Genomic DNA, 14,531 nt, shown 5'->3' on the forward strand with positions numbered 1-14,531 from the left:
AACCTCAGGACTGCCCAGTGCTCTCTATTCCCCTTGGCCACATAGGAAATCCATACATGCCCCACCTCTACCGAGCTGCGAGCCTCAAACATCACCACCAGCAAAACAGTATGGTCTGTTTAAATAAAAGGAAAATCCCCCCATATAATTAGTTTATTGCCAATAAGAACAGCTTCTGGAATTTTCTTTAGCAGGTCTGCAGTTCAGGGTGTCCGGGGGTGTCTCCCATCTGCCAATACTCATTAAATAACCCTTTATGCATGCACTACCCGCTTTGGTTTCTCTGCTTCTATGATGTTGCATGAGGGACTGATTCTGGAGATTGAAAAGCTTCTGCATCTTCTCATTACCTCTGCAATGTCCCCTCAGAGAGGGGATTTGAATTTCCAATGGCTTGCATGTAATCTTTGGCTTGCCATGTTTGCCATTCCTATTTATTTTCCATTTTAACACTTGTAAGGCTTGAATGCTCCCTCCTGCAGAAGCATTACAGGCATCAGAGTTATGGGTAAAAGGTCAACATCTGCCAGCTTGTTCCATTGAGATGCTGTGGTTTTGGTTTTTTTCCTTGCTACTTAGAAACCATTGTATTAAGCGATCTGGTTGGAATAAAAAGGTAAAAATAAGGAAATAAAAATCCATGGTAAAAAAGCAAAACCACTTGCATACACAAGTAATGCATAAAGAAATGTAGGGGGGGGACTGGAGGTTTTCATTTTGGGTTCCAAGCTCCCTATAAAAATATCTTTAAAGTTCAAGAAATGTGGGCGTTTTCTGCAAAAATAATGATGATATCCCACTGAAAGAGTGGTTTTTCTTTGCTCCCTTCCCAGAATAAACCAACCTGGCAGTTCTAATGAGCCTGGCTGTGAAGTCCAGCTGTAGATGTTGACCTTGTAATGGGTCTGCACTATGAAAATAAAAAGAGCTTATTAACATTTTGAACCAAAAAATCTATTGTTACTTTCTCATTCTAATTAGTGCACTGCAGTAGGATTAGTCCCATGGCACCATTGTTGTGGGGGACTCAATGGAAAGCGAATTGCATTTAGTAGACTGGTTTCTTTTTGAAACAACCTCATTCTTACAGAATTTCCTTACAGATATTTAAAAGCAGAACTCCAATTGGAGAAATGTGCAGGTGGTCAAACTGAAAGAATACCTGGAGATTTATATTTGAGTTTCTTAGGCGTGTATTTACTCGATACTTCACAAAATAAGTAGTACATTACTTATTTTGTTAATTGAATTGAATAATTGAGCCTCGTATGAGAGGAAATTTTTCTCTATTAGCAGAGCTAAAAGCGCACTGAAAACCCGTAGGTGTGTTCCAGCCCATTTTTTCTGTAGATCGCTCAGAAAACAGTGTCTTTTTAATAGTAGTGGCAGTAACCATCTAATAACCTGAATTAGAAAGGCTCCGGGAATTGGCAAGCGTTCTCTTTTTTTCCCCATGTTAAATATTTTGTCAAGGCTTTTCACAGCTCTGGCTGCTGCAATTTGTCGTCTTTCTCCACAAGTGGTGTTTCTTTCCGGCTGAAGGATTTCGGGCTCTCCTGGGCAAGTCTCCTATGGCATCAAAGTGTGAGTGGAAGGGGTAGGGGCAGCCATTGGGATCTCATGCTGACTACTGATGCTGTCTGAGTCCTAAAGAGTTTGCTGGATGGCCCACCTAAGGAATTGGTGGGCAGAAAGGCAGCACTGAAGTGTGAAGGGACCTCAGATCAATAAGTGCATCGTTTGCCATTTGCTCAGCCCCATACTGACACTTCACTGACACACCAGCGTAGCTTTAAAAAATCGTAGTACGAATTCCAGTCCCACTGAAATGTGCATGGTGAGGTTTAAAAGGTGTTCTCCTGGCTGTATTAACAGCTTGCTTAAAACATGATGTCAGGTTGCTTTGTTATTATTGCTACTGCTTTTCTTCCTCTCCCCATTGCTGCTATCTCGTAACAGTCAGCAAAGGGATTTCTGTCTCACCCTGTGCACACACACACTGGGGAGGGCTGAGGTTTGTGTTCTGTGGCTCCAGGCACTGAGCCAGGCTTCTCTCCTGGCTTTCAGCTTCGCTATTCCCTACCAGGGCACCATTAAGTAAAACATGATATTTACAACACTGCAAATCAGCAATGAGAAAGATCTTTAACTCATTGTCGTATTACATATAAAAAGGCAGATGCTTCTAATGAATAGTCTATTAATAAAACTCCAAGTTAATGCAGCTCTTTACAGGCTGTGTTGTGCTCCAGCCAGCTCCAGAGTGGAATAGGGCTGCTTCTTCATTGCAGGCAGCAGAATGATTTAAGGATGCCTCATCTCTCTGAGGCTGGAGGGAGCTATCAATGATAGAAACCCTATGAAGGCATTGGAATTGCACTTTCCAGGAGCTAAGTGGAGTTCATTTTTGGCCCAGCATGATTTTGGGGTATGTGTGGTTGATAGTGAACATCTGCATTCGTACTTTCTCACATGGTCTTCCCTGGATTCCAGCCCTTCAGTACTCAGCATCTGTTTTACAACATAGGTATGACAACATGTTTGCTCAGCCTTTTCCTATCAGCCTAAGTGATTTCCTGTGCTGTTCAACTGTTTTAAGTCTATTCAGGCTCATGGGCAGCCTTTGGTTCTGATGCTTCTTGATTTAGATCATCTCAGCCCATTGGAGTTAGAAGTCTTGCAGTGCAGCTTTAATTATTTGGTTCTATATCTATTTCCTGGGCAAAGATTATATAGAAAGCAGCTCTTTGGATCTGTGTGGTTATGCACAACTGATCATGATCATTTTTTGGTAACTTGTTTCAGCTCTGGCAGCAGGTTGATCTGAAATGATTTCTCTTTTGTAGAAATAAAAGGGTCAGAGCAAAGGGAAGATCAGATAAACCTTGTCCTCTTGGAAGTTTGTTTGATCGCTAACCTCTCAGAAATAACAGCTAGTTTAATTTCACATTCCAATTTCCTTTCTTATTAGACTGAGAACTTTTCCAAGTGAACCACCAGGGTTTGCTCCCAGAAGACTGCTTCTCTGGTGAACAATCAGCTGAAATTCTAACGAGAAAATCCTTCTACTGGGCAACAGAATTCCTACTTGAGTGCTGTGTTATCAGCTCAGAATTATTCAGACAGATCTCAGGAATTGACTTCAGGCAATTTAACAGACAAATTCAGCTCAGATCGTTGTGATTGATGTAAGTATTTATGATTATCCTAAAAACTTGTTTCTCTCAATCTGCCTCCTCACACATTCCCATCAAAGACCTCCATTTGAGGTTAAAATGCAATTGAGTGCAGCAAGAAATTTCCCTCCAGCAGTTAGGGGGAATTCTCCATCTCTGGGTAATGCACTGTTTTGGAGGTGCAGAACTCCCTGGCAGATTGCCTCATTCTCCACTTCATGTGACTTGAGCATCACAGGGCCTCTCCACAATGTGTTCTGCACAGTTATATCATGATTCCTTGGGACTGCCTGATAGTGGATGGACTAAGAGAACCTCCCTGGAATTTTTCAGTTGTTTCTTCCTCTCACATTGTCCTGTGCTCCCCATATATTCCCAAGGAGAAATGACTCTGCACTTGTATTCCCAATAGACACTGGATAAGTGCAGTGCCTTTCCTGGATAATCCCTGGGTCGGCACATTTGTTTCTCCATCAAAAAGATAATGAGATAATCCACCGTGCTTCAAGCTCATCTGATGTGCTAGAAATTGCCAGCAGCATCCCATTGGCATGCTGTCTCCAAGTCCTCTAAAATGGATGGCAAAATGAAGGCTCTTGCCCTATTAGCCCCTCATTCTTCCTCCCACTCCCTTTGTAACTCCTCTTAACACCTTGTGAGAAACCTCCACCCTTTGTTTCACCTCATGCTCCAGATAATCCTCAACGAGCATCTGAGGCTGCAGTGCATTTTTCAGCCATTAGGACCCGGACAAAAGGTAGGACTTGGGAGACAAAATCACATCAAAGGTAATGGAAGCAGAGAACTTTAGATCTGAGAGGTGTGTGCAATATTAGTTCATTCTGTAGCTGAATGTGAGCACTATTGATATTTAATCTTAGCAGGAGGGATGAGCATTTGAAGGACAAGCATTCACAAATGGCTCTGACATTTGACATGGTCAAGAAAGTAAAAGGCTGGTATTCCATTTCTCCATTGTCAGAAAGATAATGAGTTTCGTGACTATTGGTATTATGGGAAAAATACAGCCTAGGTGGTGTAAAATGTGTGAGAGCTGCTATACATTTTACATAAATTGCACATATTTTGGTTTTTTGATGCCCCCATTCAAACACAGCATGCCCATCCTTTCTAATTTTCTGGTTTGCTGTGCAAGTCTGTAGCAAAAGAGGCTTTTCATTTTTCAAAATGAAAAAATGTTTTCCTCAAATTATTTATAGAAAGAGCAGCGCTGTCATCGAGTCTGTCTCATCACATCATTCTTGGATATCAATTCCTAAGCTCGGATGACAAACCATGGCAGCTACTTTTCCAATAGCAGCATCTGGCTTCCTGGCAAACTCGAAATGCAGTTATCTGAAAAGCTACAGAGTGGCTTCTGAGCACATTTTATTTATTAGAAAGCAGTTGTGTTGCTTCACTTCCCATGACTAAGCCAAGGAATGTTTAATATATTAAAAGGAATGATAGAATCACAGCCAAGATGTTGCCCCTCAAGTGGCGAGTGAGTGACAATATTTTACCTTTAAGGCAACCTGAGGCTCTGGAGGATGCTGGCATTACTGATGCTGACTTAAGATGATCTTTCATAGGGCTAAAGAAGAAATTCAGCCTTCTCAAAAAAAAATAAAATAATAATAATAATAATAATAATAATAATAATAATAATAATAATAATAATAATAATAATAATTCAATTTCACCTTTCTCTAGACTCGGCTCCATGAAATGTGATGGTGACTTCTGTCAGTCTTTCTATGCTGGTGGAAGCAGAGTATGGTCCTCCAAGATGAAAGACATCACCTTGACATATATAGCTAAGAGTAATAAAAGGAATAGGCAGGTCAATGGGTCACATACATACAATGCCTCAGAAGTCAATTCAGCACTTGCTTTGCCGCAAACCTTCTCTATGAGCTCAGTGTCAGTTGGAAGTAGCTCTGGAATTAGTCTCCCAATGCGGTTCAGTGGAGATCGTGTAAAGCTGAAACATCTGAACCAAAGCATAAAAAACAAAGCTCTGTGAGCATCTTTAGTCATTCTTTCTTAAATATACCTGTGCTGTAACTGATACCTCCTATGATGTCCCATGTTCCTGCAAGGTTCTTTGCTGGGGAGGAGATCTTTCTGCCCATGAAGCTCTGCTGAAGTAAATCTCATTTCTTCAGTTCTTCACATGCAGCATAATCCAAATGAAATGCTTCAGGATGATTTATTTCCTAATACCAGTATCAGATTAAACAGAAGAGATACAAAGACCTGTAGGAGATGGCAACAACCGATGCCACAGATGTGCTCATAGCTATAAGACATCGCTAGATGCTAAAAGTCGTGCTTACGTGCATAGGGCTAAAAGTCAAGTGGGCAAGTGGAAAGAGAGATCTGTTCCAGGCGTTGGTGGCCATTAGGCTGTATTTACATCAAAAGCTGTGTTTAATTGATTATTTTCATTCTGAGAAAGTGCTCCCTGGAGATTTTCTTGAGTCATTTCCAAAAGTTTCTTTTAGTGAAATTCCTGTAATTCTGGCGTTCCTTTGCTAGATGATAAATTTAAAAAAGGAAAAAAAAAAAAAAAAAAAGAAAGAAGAAAGAGCCCAGAGTATTGAAGGCAATGCCTGACATTTAGCAGCAGAAGCAGTCATCCCAAATGGTAACATGGTACAATTCTTTCTCTCCTTCTGATCGCAGCAGTGTCTCTCAGGCAAGGCTTTGTTAGTGACAGCTCTCCCTGCATTCAGTTCAGTCCAAAGTTTCATCTCCAAAATAAGTGTTTTTCGGTTCAGAAGTAAAATGATCGGGCACAGGACTTCATTTAAAGCTTTGAACAGCAGCATCAAGGAATCCAAACATTTCTGCTTCACGTTTTTATTTCTCCTTTGAAAAAAATACATTTCTGGGCTTGGACACTTGCACTGTAAAATCAGTGTGGGTGAGGGGAGCTAAATTACAGGGAGAAGATCTGGGGCTTTTACTTCTCCTTGTCATGAGCTCCTGCATCTGTTCTGAGCTTAGAACAATTGGGTTTAATTCTCATTGAGGATGGAGGATGCCGCTGCAGTGCACAACACCCTGCCGAGGCTGTTCTACTGCAAAACTCGATGGCATCGCTATAAGGCTGTGCCGTAAGCAAAGTCTGCGAATCAAAGGTTTCGTGATGGGCAACCTTTACTACATACAGAGGGTCAAATAGCTTTCGCATTTAAGAAAAGAACACATGCTTTTTTGCTACTGAGAAGCATAAGCATTTTTGCCTTCCTTCCGCCACGATTGGAGATTATTCAATGGTGGGATTTAATGAATTCAAAATCCTTAGAAAATCACTAGAGCCAGACATCAATGCAAAATACTCCACCAGCTTTCAGTAGTGGAATATAATATTAGCTCTCCCACAATCTACTTCATGCATTTCAAAAGAATAGAGAACATTTTTAAACTAAAGAAGATAGCTTGGGCAGAAAATGATTGCCTGTCTTGGGTGCTTCTCTGTAACCCTTTAGTAGCCTGAGGTTTCTCACAAGGCAATAGAAGCAGCAGTTTTCTTTGCAAAAAAAAATGCTGGGGGAAAGGGGAGAGGAGGAAGATTTTGTTACTGAGTTCTGTTAATTGCTGTTATCTCACACAACCAATAGGGCTTTGTGAGGTGGAAAGCCCTGCAGCTGCGTACCCCTTTCTGCTGGCTGAGGATGCTCAGAGCCCACCAGACTAGATGCCCCTTCCTGCTCCTGTTGCACTTCTGAGTAGGAGAATGGGGCTATTTCTGCCCCCAGCAGCAGTGTGGCCATGGCTACAGCTCACCCAGCCCTCCTCTGCTCCTTGCTGGGAGAGCCAGCCGTGGGCAATACAAATAAATAATATTAATTAAGGCTCAATAGGTTTAAAAAGCTGTGGAAATGGCTTCTCTCCTGCTGTTTCAGTATCTCATTTTCCCTTCCTGGCCAAAGCCCCAAAGCACACAGGTACAAACATATATTTTAAATGAGAAATTTGTTGAACCTCATTAAATTTAAATGCTTGATTCAGTTTTTCTGAACGAGGCTTCGCTCTGCTTTTTCAGCTTACCTTCCTTCATTCTTCCCTCCCTAATGGAGACATCAATTCAGAGGGTGATTTTGCAAAGGCACTATTGGACCTATAATCACAATGGGAAAGTAAAGCCTAATTTATATGCTTAAACCTAACATAACTTGGGAGCTCTTTTGCTTTTATAGGCTTTGTGTCTGAGTAAGTTTCCAAGGCTCTGTGAAATAAAGACCAGCCTTTAATTTGTGTTTGCTTTTTGCTTTCCCAGCTCTTACAGAATGGAAGAGCAGCTGAAAGGCATCACTGCAGCGGAGCCACGTATGCACCTGCACCATCCACGCACCGCTCGGAAGAGAGCTGCATTTCTCGAGGTTTGTAGCTCTCGTCTTCCCACTCCCTAATTCACATACATCGCTCTGTGTGCTGCCACGCTCCCTTCACACGCATGCATTAGCTGATCAGAGGGCTCCCATTCATCTGCCTTGTCTCTGGATGGGGTGGGGGCAGGACCGACTTGTCAGCTCAGCGATGGGAGTCAGGGCTGCAAGGAGGTGTAACGCGGTGACAAACGTAGATGTTTCTCCTCATGGTTTTCCAAAAGGAAATATTTTCAGCCTCTGATTTTTTTCTTTTTATTTCTTTTGTATTTCTCCCCCCCGGAGCAGCAGACGATCAGCACGCCATCCACTTGCCTACACCCCCCTCGTGTCACTAAGAGCAGAGCGAGGCTGAGGGAGGAAACCCAGTTGGCTGCGCTGCAGCTCCCGACCGCATGGTACCCCGAGGGCTGCACACCCCTCTCCCACTCGCATTCCGGTCCGGTGCTTTCCAGGGAAGAAAGGGGCAGTGGGCAGGGCCGAGGTTGGGGGGCTTGGAGCAGCGCTCCTCGTGCTCTGACGTTCGCTGTGTCCCGGAGCCCCCCTCCCACCGCTGCTCCGACCCCCGCGGAGCCGCGACTTCAGCCGTGTTGTCGCGCTCCCTCCACACCATCACCCACGCGATGCTCCGACCCTGGGGGGGGCTGCAGCTTCCCACCCCTCGCAGCCACCGGGCGGGCGGCACCGCGGGGCCGGGCGGCTCCTGCCCTCCCCGAGGCGGGGCGGGGCGGTGCGACGGAGCTCAGCCCCGTGGCGGCGGGAGGGCGGCTCCCCCCATCCTCATCCTCATCCCCATCGCCTCCGCCCCCCGCCCCGTGACTCGGCTCTGCCTCCCGCGGGCGGCGGCGGCGGCTGCCGGGCGGTGTCGTGCGGCCCCGTGCGGGGACTATGAAGCACCATGGTGTGGTGTGACCGTGGCGTCCAGATGCTGCTGACCACGGTGGGAGCTTTCGCAGCTTTCAGCCTCATGGCCATCGCCATCGGTACCGACTACTGGCTGTACTCCAGCGCTCACATCTGCAACGGCACCAACATCACGGCGGACGAAGCGCAGGGGCCGCCGAAGAAAGCGAGGGGAGACCTCACGCATTCGGGGCTCTGGAGGATCTGCTGCCTCGAAGGTAACGGGGGCCGCGATGTGACCGTGGGGGGGAAGCAACTTCCAGGGGGCAGCGGCTGTGCCCGGAGCCCATGGGCAGAGCTGAGCCCCGTCGGAACCGCGCCGCTGTCTCGGACACGGCCGAGGAGGAGGATGGTGTTGCCGTGGCAACCGGCATCTCCGAGATTGCCATGGGAACGGGCGGCGGGATGCGGAGCTCGGCCCGGGGGAGCTGTGCCCGTGGGGCGGCCCCCCATTGCATCCCGTAGCCGTTGTGCTGCAGGGATCTGGAGGTCTGGGGGCTTTGGGGGCTTCCAAGCTCTCCAGGCTTCAAGGCAAGGGACCAGCCAGGCTTTGGCCTCTGGGGTCTGAGGGTTCAGCCACAGCTCTTTGGCAGGACAGCAGGAACCCAAGTTCCTCCTGCACACCCTCAGAGGCACCAGGAACCCGCTGGAGGATTTTGCTGCTGTTTTAGTGCTTCAGCGTGGGTTCGGGATGACTTAGTCCAGCCTAAGGGTCAGGCACAGAGCAAATAGAAGGATCTGTGGCTTATGGCTGAGGTGGACAGAGGGACATCTCACTCCCCACAGAGCCCAAACACGTGGCTCCATCCCTGAAAAGGGAGTTGTAGAGAAGATACAGCAGGTAACTGCTGGGACAAAGAAGCACATGGGTGTGTGGAAGAATTGGCATAGCTGATAGCAAAGCCCAGATGGGAGCCAACATCTGCTGAGTGAGCAGGCAGAGCTCTGACTGTGGGACACTGGAGCTTCCATAGCACTGGGTGTGGGCAGCAGACCATCACCAGCCCCAGTGCAGCTGTGCTGGATGAAGGCAGCACACGTTGCTGGCATTCAGAGCTGCTTTGGGGTTTGTTGGGGTAGAGGATGCTTGAGTCTGACTTGCCATAATAATTCACTTGGCATATTGGTCTCGGTGCACCTCATTCAATCAGTGCAACTTAGCACATGTGAACTTTACAGACCTGGGTTCCTGCTTTATTCTAAGTGACAGATGGCTCAGCCCAGCCAGTCCGGCTGTATTCTGAGTTTTTTCCTTAGAAAAAAGCTGTAGAACTGCAGGGGCACCTCATTGCCACATCTCTTGTAATCTTCTCCTTCTTCTAACCATCGGAGGCTACAGCATAATGAACATTTTTCACTTAAGCTATCACATTTGCTACCTCGGGATAATGTAAAATGGTTGTAGGATGCATAAATATTTAGGGGGAAAAAAAAGAGAGAATTATGGAAATGTGAAGTTTTGCTGGTGACAAAAGCATTTGGCTTTGTAGCTCAAAGAGGAATAACTCCTAGCATGGGCTTCTCTGACACCTGGGAGATGTGGGGTTTTCCTCTGAGCACACCTGTGTTTGCCTGGGTGATGTTGAGCACCCTCCACCTGCCCCAAACCTGGTGGTCTTTGCTGAGTTGTTGGAGTGCCCCGGGCTCTATTTGTCAAGGCAAACAAGCTTGATGGAATTGTGCTTTGCTGGGCTGGGCCTGTCTTCTGCAGGAGAAACCTGAGTTTACCGAAGTTGCAGTTTCTGCGTGGTCCTCCAGGAATCTCATTCATCACAATGAAATGCAGCTTTGGCTGAAGGCTGTGGGATTTTTGCTTGGATTTCCACTGGGCTTAAGTCAGAACTCTGTAAAATAAGAAGTCAGTGAGGTTGTGAGGCAGTGCTGCACACAGGGCGATGCTCTGATCCCCGCACTCACTGCATGCGCCAGGCAGTGCCTTTACCTGCTGAGCACGTTTTGTTTGCAGGAGAATTTGTAGAAAGATCACACTGAGCAGCTGTGGACCTTAAACCCTCATCACTTCAGGCAACAAAAGTGTTTCATGTGACCCCTCCACCCAACAGCAATTGAGCATTTGGGTTGTGGGTTTTTTTTTTTTTCCCATTTCCAAAATTCAAGTGCTCTTAATCAAATTACAAACTTGTCAAAGATGTGCTCAGAATGAATAATCTTTAGGAAAAAAAGCCATCATCTGCTCACAAATATGAGAAGCGGAGATGGTGTTCTTTCTCACCCTTTCTTTATCATCTCTCTTTGTAAGAAACAGTATGTAGATGCACGAAGATATTTATGTTCTAGACTGCGCTGTGGGACTTTGATTTTGAGATGGAAAAGGTTCCTTTGTTTCGTGAGATAAATTAACCATTTCTGGAGGCAGATTGAAGAAAACACCCCCTGGGTTGTTTCAGAACGTCACTCATCATGAGTGGATGGGTCTTTTAGTAAAATCGATGTAATAATTACAGCTCCGAGGAGATACACAGCAAGAAAATCATCTCAGTTATAGATTTTTGCATATGATTAAGTGGTCTGTCTTCAAACCTATTTTTAGGACGATCTTTGTGTGTTTTGGGCTAATAATTATAAAAGCCTACTTAATTTATTGTAGTGGTCTTGAGCAACGTTTCGCTCATCTCAAAAAAGATGTATTTCAGATATAAATATGCCCAAGCAGGAAGCATCTTGAGCAGCCTCTTCTATTGCTGTCGATGTGAGTAAAGCGTTACACAGAGTAAATTTCAGGTCAGTTGAAATTTTCCATTAAAATGTTTCTGAACTCCATCCATAAAGCAATCTGTGCTCTGTATGTGAGCGGTCACCTGCCCGCTATCCCAAACTCCAGGATTTCAAAGAGAATTAATGGAACAGAACAGACAAAGGAGAGCCTTCCCTGCAAACCAGTGGGCTTTCCTCACCAGTTTTCTGTTTTTCTTCTTTGGGATAACACTTTACAAGAAATTATCATCATAATGGTGACTGAAGGGATACTGTTTAGGGCTCCGGTATACTGTCCTTGTTTGGAGCTGCAGCTGTCCTTCATGTTTTGGTACTCATAGTGGGTACTACTAGGGAGCTTAGTCTCTCAAGAAGCATCACCAATGATAAATCAGTTCAATTCTCACCTGTGCAATCCCAATTCTGCTCTTTTAGTGTGTCTGTCAGAGGTGGAAGTATTGGAAGTATGGAAGACCGCTCATTGAGTGGTCTTTAAGCAATAGCAGTGGATTGAAGACTTATAGCTAAGGTAATTATGTAAGTAAGAAACTGTTTACAATAGTTCTCAGTACAAATGTGGGTACAGCAGGACTAGATGCCATTTGATCAAGCCTTTGCAGTAAAATGAGCAAGGGGCTCTGGCAAAGCTGGGTTTTTGGTTTCCTGGGACCACAACCAGTGTATGTTAACTTAAACTTTGGTGGCTAAAGACAAATCATTACTGGAGAGAGAAGCTTCTGATGAAGACCTCATTTGTCTGTCTTGACTATACCTGAAGTCTGTATCCCAGCCTGGGAATAATAACAGGAGCAAATCAGCCCCATTTCACATGTCTTTGTGGCCAAACTGACTTGAAGGATTTCACCTCTATAATTTTCCAGCAGCCCTTATTCTCATGGTAAATGCCCAGTGCTGCTATGTAAGCCCCGCACATTCTTACTCACAAGAGGATCTGCTCTTAAAGTATTTGCTTAGAAAAAAAAAAGATTTTAAAGCAGTGCTTTATCCACTGAAACTGCTTATCTTCATGAACAATCATGCTGAAGTTAATAGGACTGCTCAAACTGGGAGCTCTGCAGGCCCCATGACATCTAGATATGAAATCAAGTAATGTACTTGTAATTTAAATTTATTCAAAGAGTATTTTATTAAACACTTCAGAATATGAATTGCTTTGAATCCATTGTGTCTACTGCATTCAGTATTCCCTGTTTGCCATTTATTTTTAAGTGGTGCAGTTGGCCATTTAATTCACATGGAACCATTTGTCTGAGTAGTTGAAGTGTTTGCTATCAGGAGGAAGGACAAATCAGCTGTAATTTGAAAACTTGCACAAATGCCCATTTGAACAATTATTTGCAAGTCATCTGGAGTGGATGGAGTCTCACATACGTGGTGTCGTGCATTCAGGACATTAAATTCACAGGCATGAGGATGTGTTGGACTTAGGTGAACTATTATCCAGAAGTCTTTCAAAAGCATTTTAAACACATTGGAGAAGGGCTTTTCTGAGCTTCAGTCCATGATTTCATTCTTTCCTTCCATACATTCTGCTCACACCATCTCGTTTCCTTGGTAAAACACGTGCTGGGGAAGAGCTCGTGCTGCACTGATTGTTTTTAAATGCAATCTTCTGAGCTCCACCGACATCTTTTCAGCAGTGTTTGAAGCAGTGGGGTTTTGTCAGAAAGTGATTGAGTGATTCTTGACAGCCTCGTTAGGTTAATTTCTTTCTGTTGTGCTCCACTCGCTGGGGAGAGAGCTGAGTTTGGAGCGATCTTTAGGGAAGCAGAGCTCAATCTCTTTAAAATATGGTGCGTAGTTAAATGTGTTTTAAAATACTGAGATTTTTTTTTTGCTGGAGGAAATGTCAGCAGAATCTGGGCTGAGGGGTTGGCTGTTCTGTTAAGAAAATAAAATGCAGACCTCCTAAATACACCTTGAGCATTAGTAACAGAAGTTCTCCAATGACTGCACTGATGTAACAAAACAGCCACTCTTCCTGAGACACTATATGAAACAGAGATCTGAAGCTAATTGACTGAATATATGTCACTTTAATGAATTAATTTGCTTTCTTGAACATGATCTACTATATAGCCGATAGGGAGCTATCAGGCTACACAAGGGCTTTGGTTTTTCTCTGTGGCTCTCAGCATGCCAGCTAACCCAATGCAAAACTTGGAACCCAAAGACTTTCTGTGTATTAGTGATACTCCCCGAAGGCTGTAAACCCATGAAAGCAAATTTGTAATCCAGCTGTAAAGCTTTCTCATCTATGTAAGATGTAATGTGGATAATAGGCACTTTTACCTACATTTCAGAAGCATTGTGTGAAGGGCCGGGGATGTGCTGGGCGATGTGGATGGGCTACCTGTGGCTGCGGTGCTCTAGAGCTGCTTTTTTCACTCTGCATATAATTACACTGCGTGTTGCAGCTGGTTGACAGATGGTATTAGTGGTAGCATCTGTCAGAGCCACAGTAAGTCATTTTGGGGTTCTCGGTGACCTTTGCAATGTAATGTAATGTAATCGTTGGGCTCCTTCCAGCTGCCATTACCTTTTACTGACCCTTCCGCCATGGGCTTTTATTACTTATTTTAGATCCTGGCAGCAGCTCGCAGCCATTGCACCTCCTCAGGGCTGGCCCTGCCTCCTGGCAGCTCTGCTGACCCTCACTGGTGTCAACTGGTAAAGGAGGCAAACGTGACAATGTGCTTTTGTTCCTGTAAAATATCAACGTAGTGATTATTTCTCCAGTGGGTGCTGTCGTGTGCGCTGTGTCAGCCTGCATTACTTCTGCTCATGTTGTGCTGCTGAACCTGTAGCTTTGGTCACGGTTTGGCAGGTGTAGAACATGTGAACCCCCCATCAAAATCTGCAGGATAAGGAGTCTGTATGTAGCATATTCAGTCTGTACTTATGTGGGTCATTACAGAAACAGAAAAAAGAAGAAGGCTCTGAGAAAAAGGTTCTGATGACCCTGATTGAGCTGTAGATGTCCCTGTTAATTGCAAAGGATTTGGGCTAGGTGACCTCTAATAGTTCTTTTGGCACAGAGCACATGTGCTCTCTCTGTAATCCAGTTGGTCACCAACACCTCTGTGCACCCAAATGTTGGGCTGTGGGTCTCTGTGTGAGGGGCCAAGTGGTGACTTCTGTACCCCAGAAATGGCAGCAGAGAGGCAGGAGGAGTTTGGGCTTTGCTGCATTAGCTGTGTGATCAGGGGCCAGCACTTGAGCTCCTTTGCCCTGTCTAGAGGGTAGCTGTGCTTCTTCTCATCCACTATCCCCTTGTACTGATGATAAAAGGAAGAAGACAGTATGGAGTAAGTGGAAC

The 14,531-nt window shown here is 44.9% G+C and overlaps 1 protein-coding gene and 1 long non-coding RNA gene across 2 annotated transcripts in view; both read left to right on the forward strand.

Annotated features, from left to right (window-relative positions):
• Positions 1–3,054: 3,054 nt before the first annotated feature.
• LOC146757338 (uncharacterized) lies at positions 3,055–7,994 on the forward strand. The gene is made up of 3 exons (XR_014936844.1): positions 3,055–3,188; positions 7,465–7,567; positions 7,862–7,994. It is a non-coding gene; the product is annotated as an uncharacterized LOC146757338 (long non-coding RNA).
• A 319-nt stretch (positions 7,995–8,313) lies between these two features.
• Positions 8,314–14,531, forward strand: part of CACNG4 (calcium voltage-gated channel auxiliary subunit gamma 4) — a 36,338-nt gene continuing 30,120 nt past the window's right edge. Inside the window, exon 1 of the mRNA XM_015879525.2 lies at positions 8,314–8,694. Coding sequence (XP_015735011.1) covers positions 8,472–8,694 — 223 coding nt within the window. The 5' untranslated portion in view covers positions 8,314–8,471. The remainder of the gene's footprint in view (positions 8,695–14,531) is intronic.

Source organism: Coturnix japonica, chromosome 23 (genome assembly GCF_054131305.1).
Source record: "Coturnix japonica strain WE chromosome 23, WE-NBRP24, whole genome shotgun sequence".
NCBI lineage: Eukaryota > Metazoa > Chordata > Aves > Galliformes > Phasianidae > Coturnix > Coturnix japonica.